At 44.1% G+C, this 18100-nt stretch overlaps 1 protein-coding gene across 1 annotated transcript in view; it reads left to right on the top strand.

Moving 5' to 3' along the window:
• The window catches only part of ralgapa2 (Ral GTPase activating protein catalytic subunit alpha 2), a gene marked incomplete at its 3' end in the record, with an annotated part of 559582 nt that overhangs the window by 459004 nt on the left and 82478 nt on the right, over positions 1-18100 (top strand). The window contains exons 39-42 of the mRNA XM_080751315.1: positions 462-585; positions 707-862; positions 10915-11073; positions 17774-17901. Coding sequence (XP_080607441.1) covers positions 462-585; positions 707-862; positions 10915-11073; positions 17774-17901 — 567 coding nt within the window. The remainder of the gene's footprint in view (positions 1-461; positions 586-706; positions 863-10914; positions 11074-17773; positions 17902-18100) is intronic.

Below are 18100 nucleotides of genomic sequence, written 5' to 3'. Positions count from 1 at the left end.
GGGTTAACTGTACGAGCTGCAGCCTGCCCTCTGAATGACCCGAGTCCATTACGTCACCCCGTAGCAGGCAGAGAGAGAGAGAGAGGGAGAAAATAGCGGAGGCTGGTTACATTGATTTCCATTCTACTCTCAAACATAAAAAGGACTTTATCTATGAATGAGGTGAAAAGAACGCCAGGGAAGCAGAGATCTGATTGTTTTCACGGCGACACTTTACCGCGATGGTCTGCTGCGGTTTGGATTTTAGTTTCGCGAGCATTTGTAAACAAAGGGATTATCTTCCTCAATCGTCAGTGGACACTCACGTGCACACGCACAAAGCTTCCGAGGCTCTTCAAAATAAAGCGTGAGTGAACGGCGGCAGCAGCAACAGCTAGAAATGTTAGAAACCTGAGCAGCCCATGTGTTAATGTCAAAACCCATGTATTTTTTTAATTTATTTATTGTTTCTTACCCTGCAGTCGAGAGACCCACAAGATCGCCGTGTTCTACATCGGAGAGGGTCAGGAGGACAAGTGCTCCATCCTGTCCAACAGCGCTGGTAGCCAGGACTACGAGAACTTTGTATCTGGGCTAGGATGGGAGGTACGTTACGCACGCACACACGCACGCACGCACGCACACACACACACACACACACACACACACACACGTACGTTACTGTCAGGTGTGCTCTGTATGTTACCTTTGCACGTGTGTCCCACAGGTGGATCTGTCCACGCACTGCGGCTTCATGGGGGGCCTCCAGAGAAACGGCAGCACAGGCGTCACCGCTCCTTACTACGCTACCTCCAACCTGGAAGCCATCTTCCACGTGTCCACGCGCATGCCGTCCGACTCGGACGACTGTCTCACCAAAAAGGTACGGAACCTTGTCGTCGTCGGGTGGAAACCTTGTATGTCCAAAACCGTTTCGTATTTATCGTTTTAAAAGCGATTTTAAACTAGTGAAAATAGCTTTTCACAATAGAACCGTGTTATACAAAATGTAATGCCTCAACTCTTAGTGCTCTTCAGGGTGGGGGGTCCCCAGTTCAAATAGAGGGTATGCATATGCATAAAGTGAATGGCAATTCGAGTGGCAAATCGAGTGGCAAAGTGAGTTTAACGTTGTTTAACATCGTTTAAAGCAATCAGATAGTACTTTACTTTTTGGTCGTATGGGCTTTCAAGGCCAGAAAGTAGTTTTTTGCCTCACAGTAGGTGTTCCCACATAACTTCCTGGTACGATGATGATGTCACTCGCATACCCTCTCTATAGTCTATATGATTATGTTGGGGTATCGCAGCCCGAAAAGGTGGAGAACCACCGCTCTAACAAAAGTCGGACGCTGTGAAATGGCTGCAGCAGCAGCATCTTGCCCCCAGAGCAAGAGCTTGGCTGCCGCTGTTGTCTGCTGCGAGCAGGAGGTGTGACTTTAGAGCACGGGGCATTGATTAGGGGCTCTGGTCGGGGTAGGGGGAGGGGGAGGGGGGGTCGGGTGCTGACGAGCTGAGAGCAAACGGCGTGAGTGGAGAGAGAGAGAGAGAGAGAGAGACGGAGATGGGAGAGAGAGATGAGAGATGGCATAATGACCATGATTGGCCCAGACATTACCCCCCCCCCCCTCCCTCCCTCCCTGTGTGCCGTGTGACCAGGGCCTGGATTCAACCATTAAGCTTTTCTCTCCCCGCCAGGCGCGGGCGCCGGCGGACGGATGCCGGCGGGACCCCACGTTCATCCGATTCCGGACGCCGCTGCGGGGGGCGGGGGGGAGGAATCGATCGAGGGCCCTGGCGGAAAAAGTACTCGCGTGTTTTTACTTCGGTAAAAAGTAGCAATACAGCGATATAACAATGCTCTGTTGCACGTAAAAAGGCCCGTGTTAAAAATGTTACTTGCGTAAAAGTACAAAGGTAATTGGACTCCGAATATACTTAAGTCTTTTACTGCTTCGAACGTTCCCGTTCGCCCCAATTTTGAACCCAGCGCGTTGCCAATACGAATGCTCGTTCTTTTAGCTTGTCTGATGACTGTAAGCTGATGAGGGGTCGCGCGGGTGTGTACAGTAAAAACCTCTCCCGTAATGCTGCTTTCAAATCTCCACCACACGTAAACATCAATGATGTCCAATTCACTTCCTGGCTGTTCTCTGTGGACCTGATCTAGATTATGCATTTCTATGCTCTGAACGACGGCAAGCTGAGCGGCCACATATAAGTACACATTTAAAGGAGCTATAGTCAACCTTTTCTTGAAAAACGGATGTTAAAATAAAAATAATGTTTCGAAAATATTTTATAAAAAAATAAGCTTCATATATGTGCTTCTATTCAGAAATGACCACAAAAAGCGTAAAATAATGATAAAATAATAATTTTGGCCATTGTCAGACCGACACTTTGTTGGATGTAAACAAAGTGTCGGCCCTACAATCAAAAAGTTGACTATAGCTCCTTTAATAATAAATAAATACAAAATCGTTTGGAAATAATGAATATATCTTTTTCTATAACATCGCAAAGGTAAGATGCTATTTGCTGGCACCAGCCCCAATAAATAAATAATAAATCTGGCAGTAGAACTGTTAAGTGACAAAAGTGAAAGTACTGAAATATTTGAAAATAGCAGATCTACAAGATCACAACGTGTCGTGTCATTTTCAAATAGCCTGCCCTATGTATAAAATGTGGAATGTGGCTGAAGTGGATTAATGTATGGTTTGTACTATAATAATTTATATCTGCAAATTAACTAAAGTTGTCAAATACATGTTGTGGAGTAAAAGTGCCACATTTGGATCCGTGACATAGTGGAGTAGAAGTAAAAGTATTTGAAATTGGAACTACCCAGTACAGTAGAAATACCTCAAAATGAGACTTGGGTACAGTACAGTACTTGAGTAAACAGACTTAGTTACCTCACACCGCTGATCGAGTGGCACCGCGGCAGGAATCCAAGGAAGGTCTGCTCCACCGCGGCAGCAGTTAGCGCGGAGAAATTAGCCGCGAGGCCCAACCACCACCCGCCGCTGCCAATCTTCTCATGCGATCCCCCCGCTGAGAGGGGAAATTCATCAGGCCTCTGTTCATATCGTCAGAGTCGGGCAGAAACCTTGTATCTCCAAGTTTCAAATGTGTACGTTTCTTTCGCAAAGTAAAGCCCCGCTTCATCATACAAGACTGTCATCATACAAGTTGTGAAAATGGCAGATGTGCTTGTAGATCGGCTGTTTTCACTAGTTTTTAAAACTAGTAAGACGCCTCAGAGCGACATGCGACCTCGCCCTAATTCTTGGCTATCTGGCCAGTGATGTATATCGGACAGTTGCTGTTGAGATTGGCAGAACATGCCCATATATGGGCATTACCAAATATGGGCATTCCCAGATATGCCCTTAATATTGATGACATCGGGACAGGCATCTCCATATATGGGCATAGAGCGGACAAGGACGTAATTAATTTGCAAGTGTGATCTGGGAATGCCCATATATGGGCATTCCCAGATATGCCCTTAATGATGACACAGGGACAGGGTTCTCCATATATGGGCATAAAACAGACAAGGATGTAATTAATTTGCGATTTGTGATCTGGGAATGCACATATATGGGCATGTTTTGACATCACATTGTCGACTATATATGGGCATAGAATATGTGGGCATAGAAGGGACATCAAGCCAGAACGTGAGGTCAGAGCAGCAAACCCATACTGTTAAGAGTGGTTCCCCTGACAGTGACATCAGAGCATGATGTCAGAGTGATGTCACAGGGACAAGGGAACCAATAGACTGTAAAAATGTGTACGGACTGACTGACTGAACAGACAGACAGACGGAGACAAGCTGCGACATTTCTCATGGTATACTGCGACCTTCGGTCGCAATGATAAATACAAAATGAACGGTTTTAGACATACAAGGTTTCCACCCGACAACGATGATATCTACTCCCCCCACCAACCCAGCCGTCTACGGATCCTCCTCCTCCCTCTCCGCCGACGCTGCCTTCTCGACCCCATACTGAACCTGTGCTCGGTGGCAGCGAAAATCTGTTAGGCTGAGCGCAGATTCGATTTTGGGCCCCGGTGCCTGCTGCTGTGTGGGGTTGAGTGAGGTTTTGCGTGGAGAGAGAGAGGAGAGGGGCCGGAGCCCGGCCCCTCTCCTCGTCCTCGCCTCAGAGATGTGCCACCGGCCCGCTTCCATTCATTTGGCCCGGGAGCCACCGTAATTGGTCCACCTCCCCCGTGCACCAGAGATCCCTGTACCACTAGCTAGCCCGCAGGCCCCCGCGGAAAATTGGCAGGCTGACCGCACGCATGGAGGCTTAAGAGAGAGAGAGACGGGCGGGGTGGGGGCTGCAAGAATCGTGATGAAAAAGACCGCTTTATCTGTATCCAAGCAGGAAGTTTCCCTGTCAATTTACAAATAAAACTTTCGAGTCCGGCACGCCACCCGCCATGCAGGCTGCCCGCGACCGTAGATGCGTACTGCGGGCCGGGGGGAGGGAGGGGGGTGTTACTGTTCACTAGTGGCCAGATTGTCTGTTTGAAGGCAGCAGAGAAAAAAGGAAAATAAAACAGACTCCCCCCTCCCCCTCCCCTTTCCAGCCTAAACCCAAAAGAAAGGGGGAAAGAAAAAACATGAATTCCTCCAATCCAATTGTGAGCTCTAGGGCAGAACTGTTCAGCGCCCAGCAGCAGCAGCTGGCTTCAGTAATACGGTTATAGGACCGACCTGCAGGGGTGGGGGTCAGGCCATGTCGGAGGACTTGTGTCTTGTGTGTGTGTGTGTGTGTGTGTGTGTGTGCAGGGGCGTCACAAGGGGGGGGGAGTGGGACTGAGTTACTAGGGCCCAAGGTGGAGGGGCCTTAATTATTTTATACTTTTAACTGTTGAAAAATAGCAGATATACAAGCTCACAGCGAACATTTGTAACTCAAATATTGCTTCTCGGGGGTCCCTGGAACTAAATATTTTGAGATTGGGGTCCGTGGCCAAATACATATCATTTTGGGGTTCCTTCACATGAAAAGGTTTGAGCACCGCTGACATAGAAACAAAAACAAACAAAAACCTTCAAAGACTTGCACAAATCTTCTTCAATAGTAGCAGATATACAAGCTTGCAGCGCGGCACTCGGTGCCACGCTGTGAGCTTGTATATCTGCTATTTTTCAATAGTTAAAGCTCAAAATAACGCAGTGAATCCTTGTACCCAGGGCCCAGAATTTGTAACGACACCCTTGTGTGTGCGTGTGCGCGTGTGTGCGTGTGTGTGTGTGTCTCAGCTACCACACTCTCCAGCCCTCGGGCGAACCGTGGGCTTAACTGGCCGGCTGCAGCCATGTTTTTCTAAGAAGACGCTTGTGCTCGTGAGGGACCTTTTTCTCCCGTTCCGTCCGCGCGCGTGCGTGCGTGTGTGTGCGAGGGCCTGTTGCCTCGGTGGGAGGTCAGAGAGGGGGCTAATTGGACAAGAGCCTTTGACTTAGGTCATATTTTATAGGAAGGAGTTAAAGAGTCGCACGTTGCCAGCCACGCTGCCTGCCGCGCCATCAAGGCCATTTAGTTCCAGGGACCCCCAGAAGCAGAATTTGAGTTACAAATGTTTTGCTTAAAGAATACATATATTCAAAGATTTGCACACATTTTCACGACTTAAAAAATAGCAGATCTACAAGCTTGTGAGCTTGTATATCTGCTATTTTTCAATAGCTAAAGTATAAAATAATTAAAGCCCCTCCAACTTGGGCCCTAGTAACTCAGTCCCACTCCCCCCCCCCCCTTGTGACGCCCCTGATCAAGGCCCTCCGTGTAGGTCGACGCCAGAAGGGCATGGGCGAGCTAGCGGGGAGGCACAAGTGCCCTTGTTAACCTCGTGATTCATCTCATCCAAAACACGCTAATAAACTCCTCGCCCCGATTAACGTTCCCCCCCGGGTTTGATTGGCTCGCCGCGGTATGCATATTCAACATGTTTTACCTTCCGAAAATTGTCCCGATGACCTGCGCGGAAACATGCAGATCTGGTTCGCGGCAGACGGTCTGAACTGGTTTTTGACGGTCGGGGTGTAATCAGCACGCCGTGGGTTTGTTTAACATTAGCGTATTACCATAATTAAGGGCTCACAATAGGACGTGCTAATTGCATTTTTTGGTGGCGAGGGCATGTTTTCTTAATGGCTCATTAGGCCGCGCGGTACATTGGCAGATGTTTTCTTCTCTTGAGCGGAAAGCCCGCTCTTAACACCGCTCTTCCACTGATACGCCGGCTCGACAACAAAAACAAATGGACAGATATTGAAAGTAATTTGTACGTTTTACTTTGATTTACCGTAACTACATTTTGATGCTTTAACTCGAGTCAGCTTTTGACTTGTACTGGTAACGGACAGTGATGTAAAGTAACTAAGTACATGTACTTAAGTACTGGACTTAAGAACACTTTTCAGTCTTCTACTCCACTACTTCTCAGATCCAAATATTGTACTTTTACTCCACTACATTTATTTCAAAACTTTAGTTACTACTTTAGTTAACATACGTTAAACACTTTAGCCGTATATAGCTTTTGGCCATTTGAAAATAGCCGATCTAAAATAGACGATCTACACAATGCGTCGCGATGCGACGCATTGTGAGCTTGTAGATCTGCTATTTTCTAAAGATTATTAAACATTTGATAACTTGAAATGGGACATTCTGCACAATGAGCACTTTTACTTTTGGCACTTTAACTCATTTACTGCCTATGACTAGTTTGACGAGTTATATAAATCGGTCCACTCTGCCTATGACTAGTATGACGAGTTATCAATTAGCTTTAATAACTATAAAACAAAAAAGTATGATCGCCGATTCGCCGTCCATAGCGCTCTATGGAAGGGCCCTATTCACAAAAACCGGATCCAGATCTTCCAAAACGGAAATGGGGGGGCGGGACAACGACGCCTGTATCCTGTCTGCCGAAATCCCATCCGGTTTAATGTTATGCAACACCCACGCTGGGCTCAATCGGTTTCGCTTTGGGAAATGGCAGGCTGTTTACCGTCGTAGCTTACCGTGACTGGATTGTATTGTGAATGGAATCGGTGAACCATCGCGCAATGGATTTGTGCGCGCGCCCACGTTAAAGGTAGGCAAAATCCTGTCGGTGTGGACCCTCAGAAGGGGTCTTAAAATGGGGGTAAATGTTATGTACATTTTCATACCAATACTTTTCTACTTTTACTCAAGTACATTTTGAATACCGGACTTCTATTTGTATCAGAGTACATCTACATGACAGTATTGATACTTTTATTTAAGTAAATAATGTGAGTACTTTTTATACCACTGGTAACGGAGTATCATTGTACGGCTTAAATCAAATACCACCGAAGTGGGGAAAAAGTGGCACTCCAAAATAAAGGACACAACATTAAAAACACGTTTTAATCTGCTCTGAGGAAGGCTGAGGCCAAAACGTGTAAAGCCTCGAACAGAGTCTGGTCCGCGGTGGATAGCCTTCCACCGCGGTGTAGTCTTTTTGAGTCATAAAACTACAACGTTACCGCTCAAAAAGACTACACCGCACTACACCACGGTGGATAGCCTTCCACCGCGGACCCGACTCTGTTCGAGGCGTAAGCGTTCTCAATAAATGAGAATTTGTATCTGAGCCAGACCTGCATCGTTTTATTTTGGAGTGCCGCTTTTTCCACTTGATTTAAGCCAGTGTTTCTCAAATGGGGTTCGTGTACCCCTAGGGGTACGCAGAGGTACTACAGGGGGTACTTGAGAGAAAATGGAAAATGGAAACATTTATTTTACTGTTATGTTTAATGATAAAACGTTGACAAATGTATGTGAATGTGCTACTCCATAAAGCTTTAAACCAAATTAAGTAAGATTGTTTTACTGTTACTGAATAGAAAACAGGCTACTTACTTTTATTTTCAACATATTGACATAAAAACTTGACTTTTGATGTCCAGTATTTTCTAGTCAAAATGTTGTTGTGGATTGGGGTACTTGGATTCATATAATCAGGAAAAGGAGATACTGAAGCCCAAAAAGTTTTGAGAACCACTGATTTAAGCTACAAGCGTGTTTTCCACTGCAGAGAGAGGATGAGCAGCCTCAATGTACTGTAGTGGGTCGTCATGGTGATGGACAGAAGGGTAAACACTAAACAGCACAAAACTAGCTTGTCAAAACTATCCTATCTAGAAGAAACTGAAGAAGACTGCTGGGCGAGCGCTGGCGCTTTGGTATGGGATCAACTTTGACCGCACAAACCTGGTTGGTTGTTCTTCTTTCGTGTATCATCGTCCTTGATGATTGGTTGATGACATTTTATTTCACAAGATTTCTTGTTCGGGAGAGGCCATGGGGCTGGCTGTCGTCTTCTCCCCCTTGCTGATGTCGGCTTAGGCAGGGTTTGAACCACTCACCTTCCGACCTGGTTGGTTGTTTAAGTTGGACAAAATCATAGATGACGTCTGACGTCATAGACCAAATGAGACTGACACAAAATGTCCATATATGGGCATTCCCAGATATGGGCTTAATATTGTTGACATCAGAGATCTCCATATACAGTATGGGCATAAATGGGACAAGGACGTGTACATCAAAACATCTGATCAGGCCTCGACGTGACACGAGGTGTCAGTTTTATTTTAATTTTTTTAATAGGACAAATGATTTAAAAATAATTCAATTTGGGTCCCTGGGATGTCTCTCTTGGGTGTCAAGCTGAATAGTTTGGTCACCCCTGCCAAGTCTAGCTTGTTCTGGAGCATACTTGTTATAAAATAGAACTTAGCCATGTGCGTCTTTTCGTCTAAGGAGGGGAGAAGGTGTTTACCCCTTTTACAAGTACAATCAGTACAATTTCCTGTCGTTTGAGTGTACCTTTTTGTCCTGGACAGTCTCGTTTGTGTTTGAACAGAAAATGGAAATGGGCAGGCAATTTGAGGTCTTATGGGAGGAAGTTAATTGGATTTGAATGATTGGTTCTGAAATGCTCAATCTTGTGCATGTTGTGCTTGGTAATTTGAATTTGTAATGAAAAGGCAATAAAAAACGTCCCCAGCAAAGGCCAAACTATGGATATATATATAACCCATTACAACACCACCCCTGTCCTACATTTATAACAAACGTTTGAAGATCCGTTGGGAATTCAGAGAGTCACGATGATTTTAATTGTGGAGAGAGAGACGACCTGCTTCGGTAGACGGACACGCATTTGCCGCGGCACTTTCTTTCCCTAGCCTCGTCGACCTCCCAGGCTTATGCAAAGGCTAAAATGTTATTATATATAGCATGTTATATAGACAGATGCTAGGTCATTGTTTGCCAGGCATCCAATAGTGATTATAGTTTCAATGTACAGATTATTATTATTTTATTTTTGGTTATTCTGCTGTTGGACTGATGATAGGTTCTTGGTTTACAAATGATCCTAGATCCTATCTTTGCACTTTACTTATGAACTCTGAACTGTGACACATGAACTGGTTTTCTGAATTTATTTTTGTCGTAAATTGACACCCTACTTGAACATACTACAGCAGAGGTGGGCAATTATCTTTTTCCATGGGGCCACATGAACAACAGAAAATATTGTGGAGGGCCGGGCCAAAAGGCGGTGCTCCCTGCAAGATGTGCTCCCGACAAACACAGTTTAGATACTTGGCAGTCCAATTTTTTGTTGAAAACTTTTCTTTTAGCCATTTTTGATGGGTAAGGCAAGGTAGGTCATCTTGACATGTGACCAGTCTGACCACCTGCTTTTTATTGAGACAACGATCCAATGATCACGCACGCGTGCTGATGTACGCATTGCGTCCATATGTACGTGAATAAATAACTTCAAAATAAAAGCAATGCAGCTTTAGTCCGGGCCGGTCGGAGTGAACCAAAGGGCCGTATACGGCCCTCGGGCCGTATAATGCCCTGGTCTGTGTCTCACAAAAGCATCAAAAGTCGCGAATCTGCAAGCTCGAAACGCAATGTGAAGCGTCGGGTTTCGAGCTTGCGGATCTGTTACTTTTGCTATTGTTGAATTTGTTTATCCTGAAAAGTAACAGTTTCGGACATATGAGAGACTAGTATCTATGGTCTTATAATCTCATGTCATTCCACCAAACAGTTACAGTGTTACTGGATGTTGCTATCAATCAATAGCCACTTACTTTGTTGTCTATGGAATCTCTAGTGATGCACAAAGACATGATGTGATATTTTGGCTGTGGTTCATCTCCACTCGGGGGCCCGTCGAACCTGTTCCTCGTCGTGATGACTTCCAAGGCAGTGGTTCTCAACCTGTGGGTCGGGCCCCCAAATTATTTTGGGGGGCCCCAGATGATTAACTTTTAACTTAATGTGCAACATTGTTTTCTCAACAGTAAACAAACCACCATGAAGTTTAGTTTACATGTATAGAGGGTACTGCACGTTTCTAAAGTGACAATTTAAGGACTTTTTAATACCTCTAATATGACAAATTAAACATTGTCCAAATTGTCAAATATTAGAGGCAGAAATTGTGATAGTAGCCGATCTACATGCTCACAACGCCTCGCAACGCGAGACGTTGTGAGCATGTAGATCTGCTATTTTCACAATAGAACCATGTTTGACAAAATGTAACGCCTCAAAACTCTTAGTGCTCGTCAGGGTGGTGGGGGGGTCCCCAGCTAAAACATGATTATTTTGGGGGTCGTGACCTGAAAAGGTTGAGAACCACTGTTCCAAGGCACCGTATCTGATTGTTTATTTGTGTGTGTGTGTGTGTGTGTGTGTGTGTGTGTGTGTGTGTGTGTGTGTGTGTGTGTGTGTGTGTGTGTGTGTGTGTGTGTGTGTGTGTGTGTGTGTGTGTGTGTGTGTGTGTGTGTGTGCGTGCGTGTGCGTGTGCGTGTGCTTGTGTGTTTGCACGTGTCAGCTGCGACACCTTGGGAATGACGAGGTGCACATCGTGTGGTCGGAACACACCAGGGACTACCGGCGAGGCATCGTTCCCACAGACTTCGGAGACGTCCTGATCGTCGTCTATCCCATGAAGAACTGCATGTTCTGCGTTCAGATCATGAAGAAACCGCAGGTACTCACCAAGGCACTAAGGATGGGACCATATGAACATGTCATGTCACGATTATTGTGGCCAAAGAAATCGCGATTTACGATGTTATCGCGATAATCTAAATATCCCTAACATCCATTATCCTTTTGCCAAAATATAGCAGATCTACAAGCTATTTAGGTCGGCTATTTTTCGGCAAAGACATTTGGTAAAGAGTGAAAAAAAAAGACTATCAAGTACGTATATTATAAGTACGTTTTACCAATAGTGTTTAAATGGTACCTGATATGCAGCTCGGCAAATAAAAGGTGAATTGATCCTACTGCATGACGGATGACGATTTCACGATAAGTTAAATCTTCACGATATGATTATCGTGAGTGTTTTTTCTCACGATAAACGATAATATGGCTTATCGTCCCATCCCTACACAATGCACCACCAGTACGCAGAGAAACAAAACTAACCAGGTTCATTTAACATGTCCATCCGTCCATCCATCTTCAACCGCTTATCCGGAGTCGTGTCATGGGGCGTTTAACGTGATATATTTTTTTATTCGTTATTAGCGGCACGCTTTTTTAATTGCAAAACAAATACTAGTAGTGTCACAACCATGTAATGTAACCTTTGTATACTTAAAAAAATATATATGTTTTTATGTAGGTACATTATTGAAGATAGTTATCTTTCAGTACTCTATTGATGTGTCTATCTCCTTTTTCTGTACTTGGCCAAATCTCTTCACCAATTATAGTTGATCTACGATCTCACAACTGTGACAAATTGTGAACTTCTAGATCTATTAATTTAGAAAATCTTTCATCCCTTTTATGACATACCCGGGAAAAAAAAGGTATACTAGGGTTCATATGGGTTACACTACACACACTTGACACAAAAAAACGGCACCACTAATTTCAACACTTTTTTTTTTATCATACCAAAGCTCTGTCCGCGTGGCATTTCAGCAGGCTTTTCTTTCCTCCTCACCCTGGCTTTTTGAATTGGTTTCATACATTCCTCCTCATGTCGCTGTTGTCATTCTGCTCTCAGATGCAGCCTCTGGGCTTCTGCTGTACTCCCAGCCCTGCATTATACCATTTAGGCCTAGAATTATTGAATGCTTTAACTATTGAAAAATAGCAGATATACAAGCTCACAGCGTGGCACCGAGTGCCACGCTGCGAGCTTGTAGATCTGCTATTTTTGAACAATTGTGAACATTTGTGCAAGTGTTTGAATATATTTGACACGATTCTATAAATGTCTTCTAAACCCTTCTAAAGCACCGGTTCTCATACTTTTTCATGTCAAGGACCCCCAAAATTACAGGTATTTGGCCGCGGACCCCCATCTCAAAATTTGTTGTTCCAAGGACCACATAGAAGCAAATATTTGAGTTACAAATGTTTGCTTTTAAAAATATATATATTCAAAGACTTGCAAAACCTTTCAAAAATAGCAGCGCTGCAAGCTTGTAGATCTGCTATTTTTCAATAGTTAAAGCTTAAAATAATTCTAGGCCTAAATACATTATTATTACCCACAGTGTGGCCGTGTGCTCTCAGAGCAGCTTGCCGTGCCTCCCCCTCGCTTCGGCTGGCTTTCATCTGAGCTCCTCTCATAGCAGTGCACTGTAAAGTCCTGAGTGTTGGTGGAACTGTGGGAGTGTACAAATGGACCCGAAAGGACCCCATTTTTACCGTTTGTGTTAAAGGAGCTATAGCCAACTATTTCTTGAAAAACTGACACTAAAATAAAAATAATTTTTCGAAAAAATTTCATAAAAAAGATTAAGCTTCATATATGTGTTTCTATTCAAAAATGTCCACAAAAAGCGTAAAATAATGATAAAATAATCATTTTGGCCATTGTCAGACTGACTTTGTTTATATCCCTCTTCTATTTTGATAAGGGGTGTTTCATCGTTTGCACAATCATCAGTGTATTTTGGATTCATGTCAATTTGTGTTTTCAGATATTTAACCACTTGAACCGTCAATACTTCATAAACTTGACCTTTCACTCTGTACTTAGTCTGCTCTTTTCCCCTTCTACACCAAAGCTCTTTGCCAAAAATAGCCAATCTACAAGCTCACAACGTAGATCTGCTATTTTTGGCTAAAGTTCTCCGAATATGAACGCTAGGGTTCAAGTGGTTATAAAAAAGAGTTAGGGTTAGGGTTATTTGGAGGACCCCCTGTAGTAACTCTGAGGACCCCCTAGGGGTCCCGGACCCCCTGTTGAAGACTCCTGTCATAGACTAAAGCCATGACGGAAAAATGTCCGTCGACTACCTTTTTCCACTGACAAAAACTAAACAAAAACTAAAGACAAACCAAGCCATGATGACTGCAGATTTTACAGTTTTCCAAACATTATGCAAATCGGTACACACATCTCTATAGTCATGCGATCAGGACGGACCATTTTTTAAAGATTGATTCCTACTACCTGGCCTGGTAGAGACTATGCTCAGAGGAGCCCATTATTTCGAGTTAAATTTTGTATTTGTGGTTGTAGCGAGAGTAAATTATTGCCCTCGACTCTTTTCCAAGCGATGGCTGACCAGCACGATATTCTCCATCAGACAAAAAGAGACTCATTGTCATTGTCATTGTCACGGTGTCCTCTGGACTGCTAATAGCGTTACAGGGACACAGTCCAAACCATATCCACGGCCCCCATCTAAAACAGAGTGTGTTTCTGGCCAGGGCAGGGGTTTTAACACGGCGGAACGGACGGCAAGCGCAGAGCCAGGAATCGGCGGCGGCAGCTTTTGGCGCTCCGCTAACCTGCCAGCGCGCCTCTGCCAGCCTGGTGATAGCAGCCTGCGTAACCGTACAGCCACCCCGTGCCAGACCCCGCCCGCACCCATCCTCTTTCCAAAACAGGGACGTGCAGAGAATGTTAGAGAGGCAGGGGCTGACCTTTCTAAAAGGGCCTTTTGGTGGAAATATTGAAAATAGCTGACCTCCAAGTAGGGTTGTTCGATGTGGCCTAAAAATAAAATCTCGATTTATTTCTCAGAAAAGTCGATTTTCGATTCCGATTTCGATTTTTTGGTAAAAGAATAATACATTGTTTCAACTATGTTGTTTTCATTTAAAAAAATGCAAGGAAATTATTATTTTTTTATTATTGTTTCATTTTTTTATATTTTTTATATAGCCAAATAGCAAAATGTAATAAAGCAATAAGGGTAATAATAATAATAATAACTTTAGTTGCGCAACAATCACATACAGAAGTTAACTTGGCGTCCTTAGTGTTTCATTATCAATAGTGAGTGACAAAACAGCCAAAACAAGCCAGCTATTGGAGGATGGTGAAACGGGTGAAAAAATAGCTAAGGCCACCCCTGCACTGCTCATGCACGGAGTCTCCGTGACGGAGATGTTGATTGATTGTAAACGGAGGCGAATCGCTTTGCTTCCCGACGCAAAATTAACACAGTGACAGGGACATTAGGACTACAGTAGGTGGGTAACACAGAATTAGCTTCTTTCAAACTACAACAACAAGTAGGCTAAGTTTACCAGCTCAGCAGCTTTTTGTTGTTTGCTGCCTGTACCAGCGCGAGTGAGCGCAGTGCTGTGGTGAGCTCTGCCCAGGCGTGCGCTGCACGCGCATCAAAGAAATGACACATCAGAGATAAAGTAGTATTAATTTGGTGTCGGACCTTGTCGTCCTGCTTTAGGAGGACCGGGCTGTGTACTTTTTGCCCTGTGCAAGGCTCCAATGAGTAAGAACTACCCTAATTAAAGTGAAAATCGATTTGACGATTTCCTTTTTTTTAAATCGTCCAAAGGAAAAAACCCGGATTTCGATTAAAAATCGATTAATCGAAAAACCCTACCTCCAAGCTCACAACACGTCGCAGCGCGACGCACTGTGAGCTTGGAGGTCGGCTATTTTCGGTGTGTTATACCACACTGAACTAAGCATAATCAAGTCGATACAAGAGATGTGGTGTAACGGCATGGACTTCTACACAGAAAGGGCAAATTCTTTCAACATAAGACGCTGCCTTCAAGTTCATGAGAATTTGGACACGGCAATTCTCTTGAATGCTGCCTTCAGGTATGGCATGGAAAGAGGGGGCATTTGCATATCTTTAACCGTAGTAAAAACAGCGTTCATGGTCTGCAGAGGGCAATTTTTAGAGACGGATAAAAGGGCAGGGGCTCAAGCCCCCTTTGATATCTATGTATGCACATGCCTGTTCCAAAATAAAAAAAAACACCCAGACCTTCTGTTTTGCCAAGAACCTGTCCAGGCAATGGACACCGGCTTTTGTGATCCGCCGTTGACGCAATGTCACGCTTTGCTAGGTTTTCGGGGGGCGTTTCTTTCAGTTTTTCCGGCCTCTAAACTACATTTGTGTCGTGGATGATGATGTCTCGTATGAGTTATTGCGCCGGGGATCAAGCGAGCCTCTCTGCATAACGACAAAGACAGCAGGAGGACCTTTTGGAAGACTTTGACATTCGCGTCAACTTCCAGGTCAACGACCATTGAGCTTCAGTGATTAAGGGCCCCCCTCCTCCTCCCCCCCCCCCTTGCCGCTATGCATGAACAGACGTGTATACACACACACACAGGGGCGTCACAAGGGGTAGGAAAGTGGGACTGAGTTACTAGGGCCCAAGGTGGTGGAGGGGCCTTAATTATTTTATACTTTAGCTATTGAAAAATAGCAGATACACAAGCTCACAGCGCGGCACCGAGTGCCGCGCTGCGAGCTTGTAGATCTGCTATCTTTGAAAAGTTGTGAAAATGTGTGAAAATCTTTGAATATATGTATTTTTTAAGCGAACATTTCTAACTCAAATTTTGCTTCTGGGGGGGGTCCCTAGAACTAAATATTTTGAGATGGGGGTCCGTGGCCAAATACATATCATCTTGGGGGTCCTTGACATAGGTTTCTTGCACGCATTTTCATGATTTTTCAAAAATAGCAGATCTACAAGCTTGCAGCGCGGCACTCGGTGCCGCGCTGTGAGTATATCTGCTATTTTTCAATAGTTCATGGGGGGCCCGCAGTGAATCCTTGTACCCAGGGCCCAGAATTTGGTGTGACGCCCCTGCACACACACACACACACACACACACACACACACACGCCGAAATGCATATTGCCTCATTGTATTTGTTCGCTAGTTCAATATGAGACCATTGTCTAGTATTGATTGTCATTTTAATTTCATTTCCCTGACATTGATTCACATTAGATATGTGCGGTTGTCATGCAAAGTTAGACAAAATCCAATTTCAACTTGAACCCCTGCTCCTCAACAGATGGAGAAACGGTGCCTCTAAACAAGGTCTTTTTTTTTAATCAACTCTCGTGTCCAATTTAAAATGCACTGTGCGATCAGCGTGCAAAACCCAGAGTCCACTCGTCACATTTAGGTTTGAGTCAATATGTCTGGTTTGAAACGTTGAAATGTCTTAACATCTACACCTAGTGGTCCGTAGACCAGCAGTGGTCCTTGAGGGGGTTCAAGGTGGTCCCCACGCTAAATGATGGAGAGTTGGCAACCAAATGGACCCTCACAGGTCCATTTGGTTTCATTTTACACTCTCAAGAGTTACCCATTATGGTCTAATCTGTATTACTTAATTTACAAGAAGTCTAACCCTTGTTATCTTGGACAACGTTTGCCCGTTATCCCTCCTATGGTACCAACATCAACACAGCACAGAATTGTGGACAAAATCGTATTCAAAGATAACAAAAACGTGTTGGGGTCTGAGAGTCATGCTTTTGAAAAAAATGCATGTTTCTATGTCTGTGGTTCTCAATTGTTTTCATGTCAAGTAGCAGAGATTTGAGTTACAAACGTTTGCTTGAAAAATATATATTCAAAGACAACAAACCATCGAATTAGTCAGGGAAAATTAGCAGAATATCTGTCAAATCTAGGAATAAATTCCTTACCAAACAATTTCTTCGCTAATAATGTTAGATGTGTTGGTAAACAGCTGTCATGTGTTGGTAAACACATCTAACAAAGATTGAAATTCAACATCCCTAGCAAAATGTTTGACAGCTAGGGTAATTCTGGGTCTCATTCACTTACTATACACTGTACTATAAGGGAAAAAATCACTCCCAAACATTCCTTGGGCCAAAAATGGACCCCATACACCTTGTGAAAAGTGATGACTCATCACTAAACCATCGCTTTTGTGCGTCTGTTTTTGGCCCTATTAATGTTTTTCGTGCAAAACAAATGCTTGCAATGGATTCAGAATAATTAAAAACACCTAGTTAGAACCCTAACATGCTACTTAAAGCATATTTTTGGGAGTGATTTTTTCCCTTATAGTACATGTATAGTAAGTGAATGAGACCCAGAATTACCCTAGCTGTCAAACATTTTGCTAGGGATGTTGAATTTCACCTTTACCAATACATTGGTGAAGAAATTGTTTGGTAAGGAATTTATTCCCAGGGTTTTACAAAAATTCCCTTACTAAATGGCATCCAGACCTACTGCACATGCAGTACAAACAGAGCTGCCACCTATAAACACGTTTTAAATTTGAGGCTTTTTTCTTTTCTTTTCTTTGTATACTATTGAAATCGTGCTGTAACCCCTACAACTGTATATATGTTCCCCATTTTCAAATTATTATGTTTTGCAACTTGCTTTGACAACGTATGTTTTCTCATGCCAATAAAGCTGGAATTGAATTGTGTTCCTCTCAGGTCCCTTTCTTCGGGCCTCTGTTCGACGGAGCCATCGTGTCGGGAGCCCTGCTGCCCAGCCTGGTCAGAGCCACCTGCATCAACGCCAGCCGAGCCGTCAAGTCTCGCCTGACGCTGTACCAGAGCTTGTATCCTTTTCTGTAGGATCAGTGTAGTTCTCAAACTCTCTGGTGCAGAGGACCCCCCCCCCCCCAATTGATGCATTTCTATTTGATGCATTTCTGTTTGGCTGCGGACCACCGTCTGAAACATATGTTGTGCCAGGGACCTCCAGAAGCAAAAATGTGAGTACATGCATTTGCACACATTTTCATGTTTTTATAGCAG

Source organism: Nannobrachium achirus, assembly GCF_963921795.1.
Source record: "Nannobrachium achirus genome assembly, chromosome: 20".
In the NCBI taxonomy this organism is placed as follows: domain Eukaryota; kingdom Metazoa; phylum Chordata; class Actinopteri; order Myctophiformes; family Myctophidae; genus Nannobrachium; species Nannobrachium achirus.
This window is presented reverse-complemented; position numbering and strand designations above follow the sequence as displayed.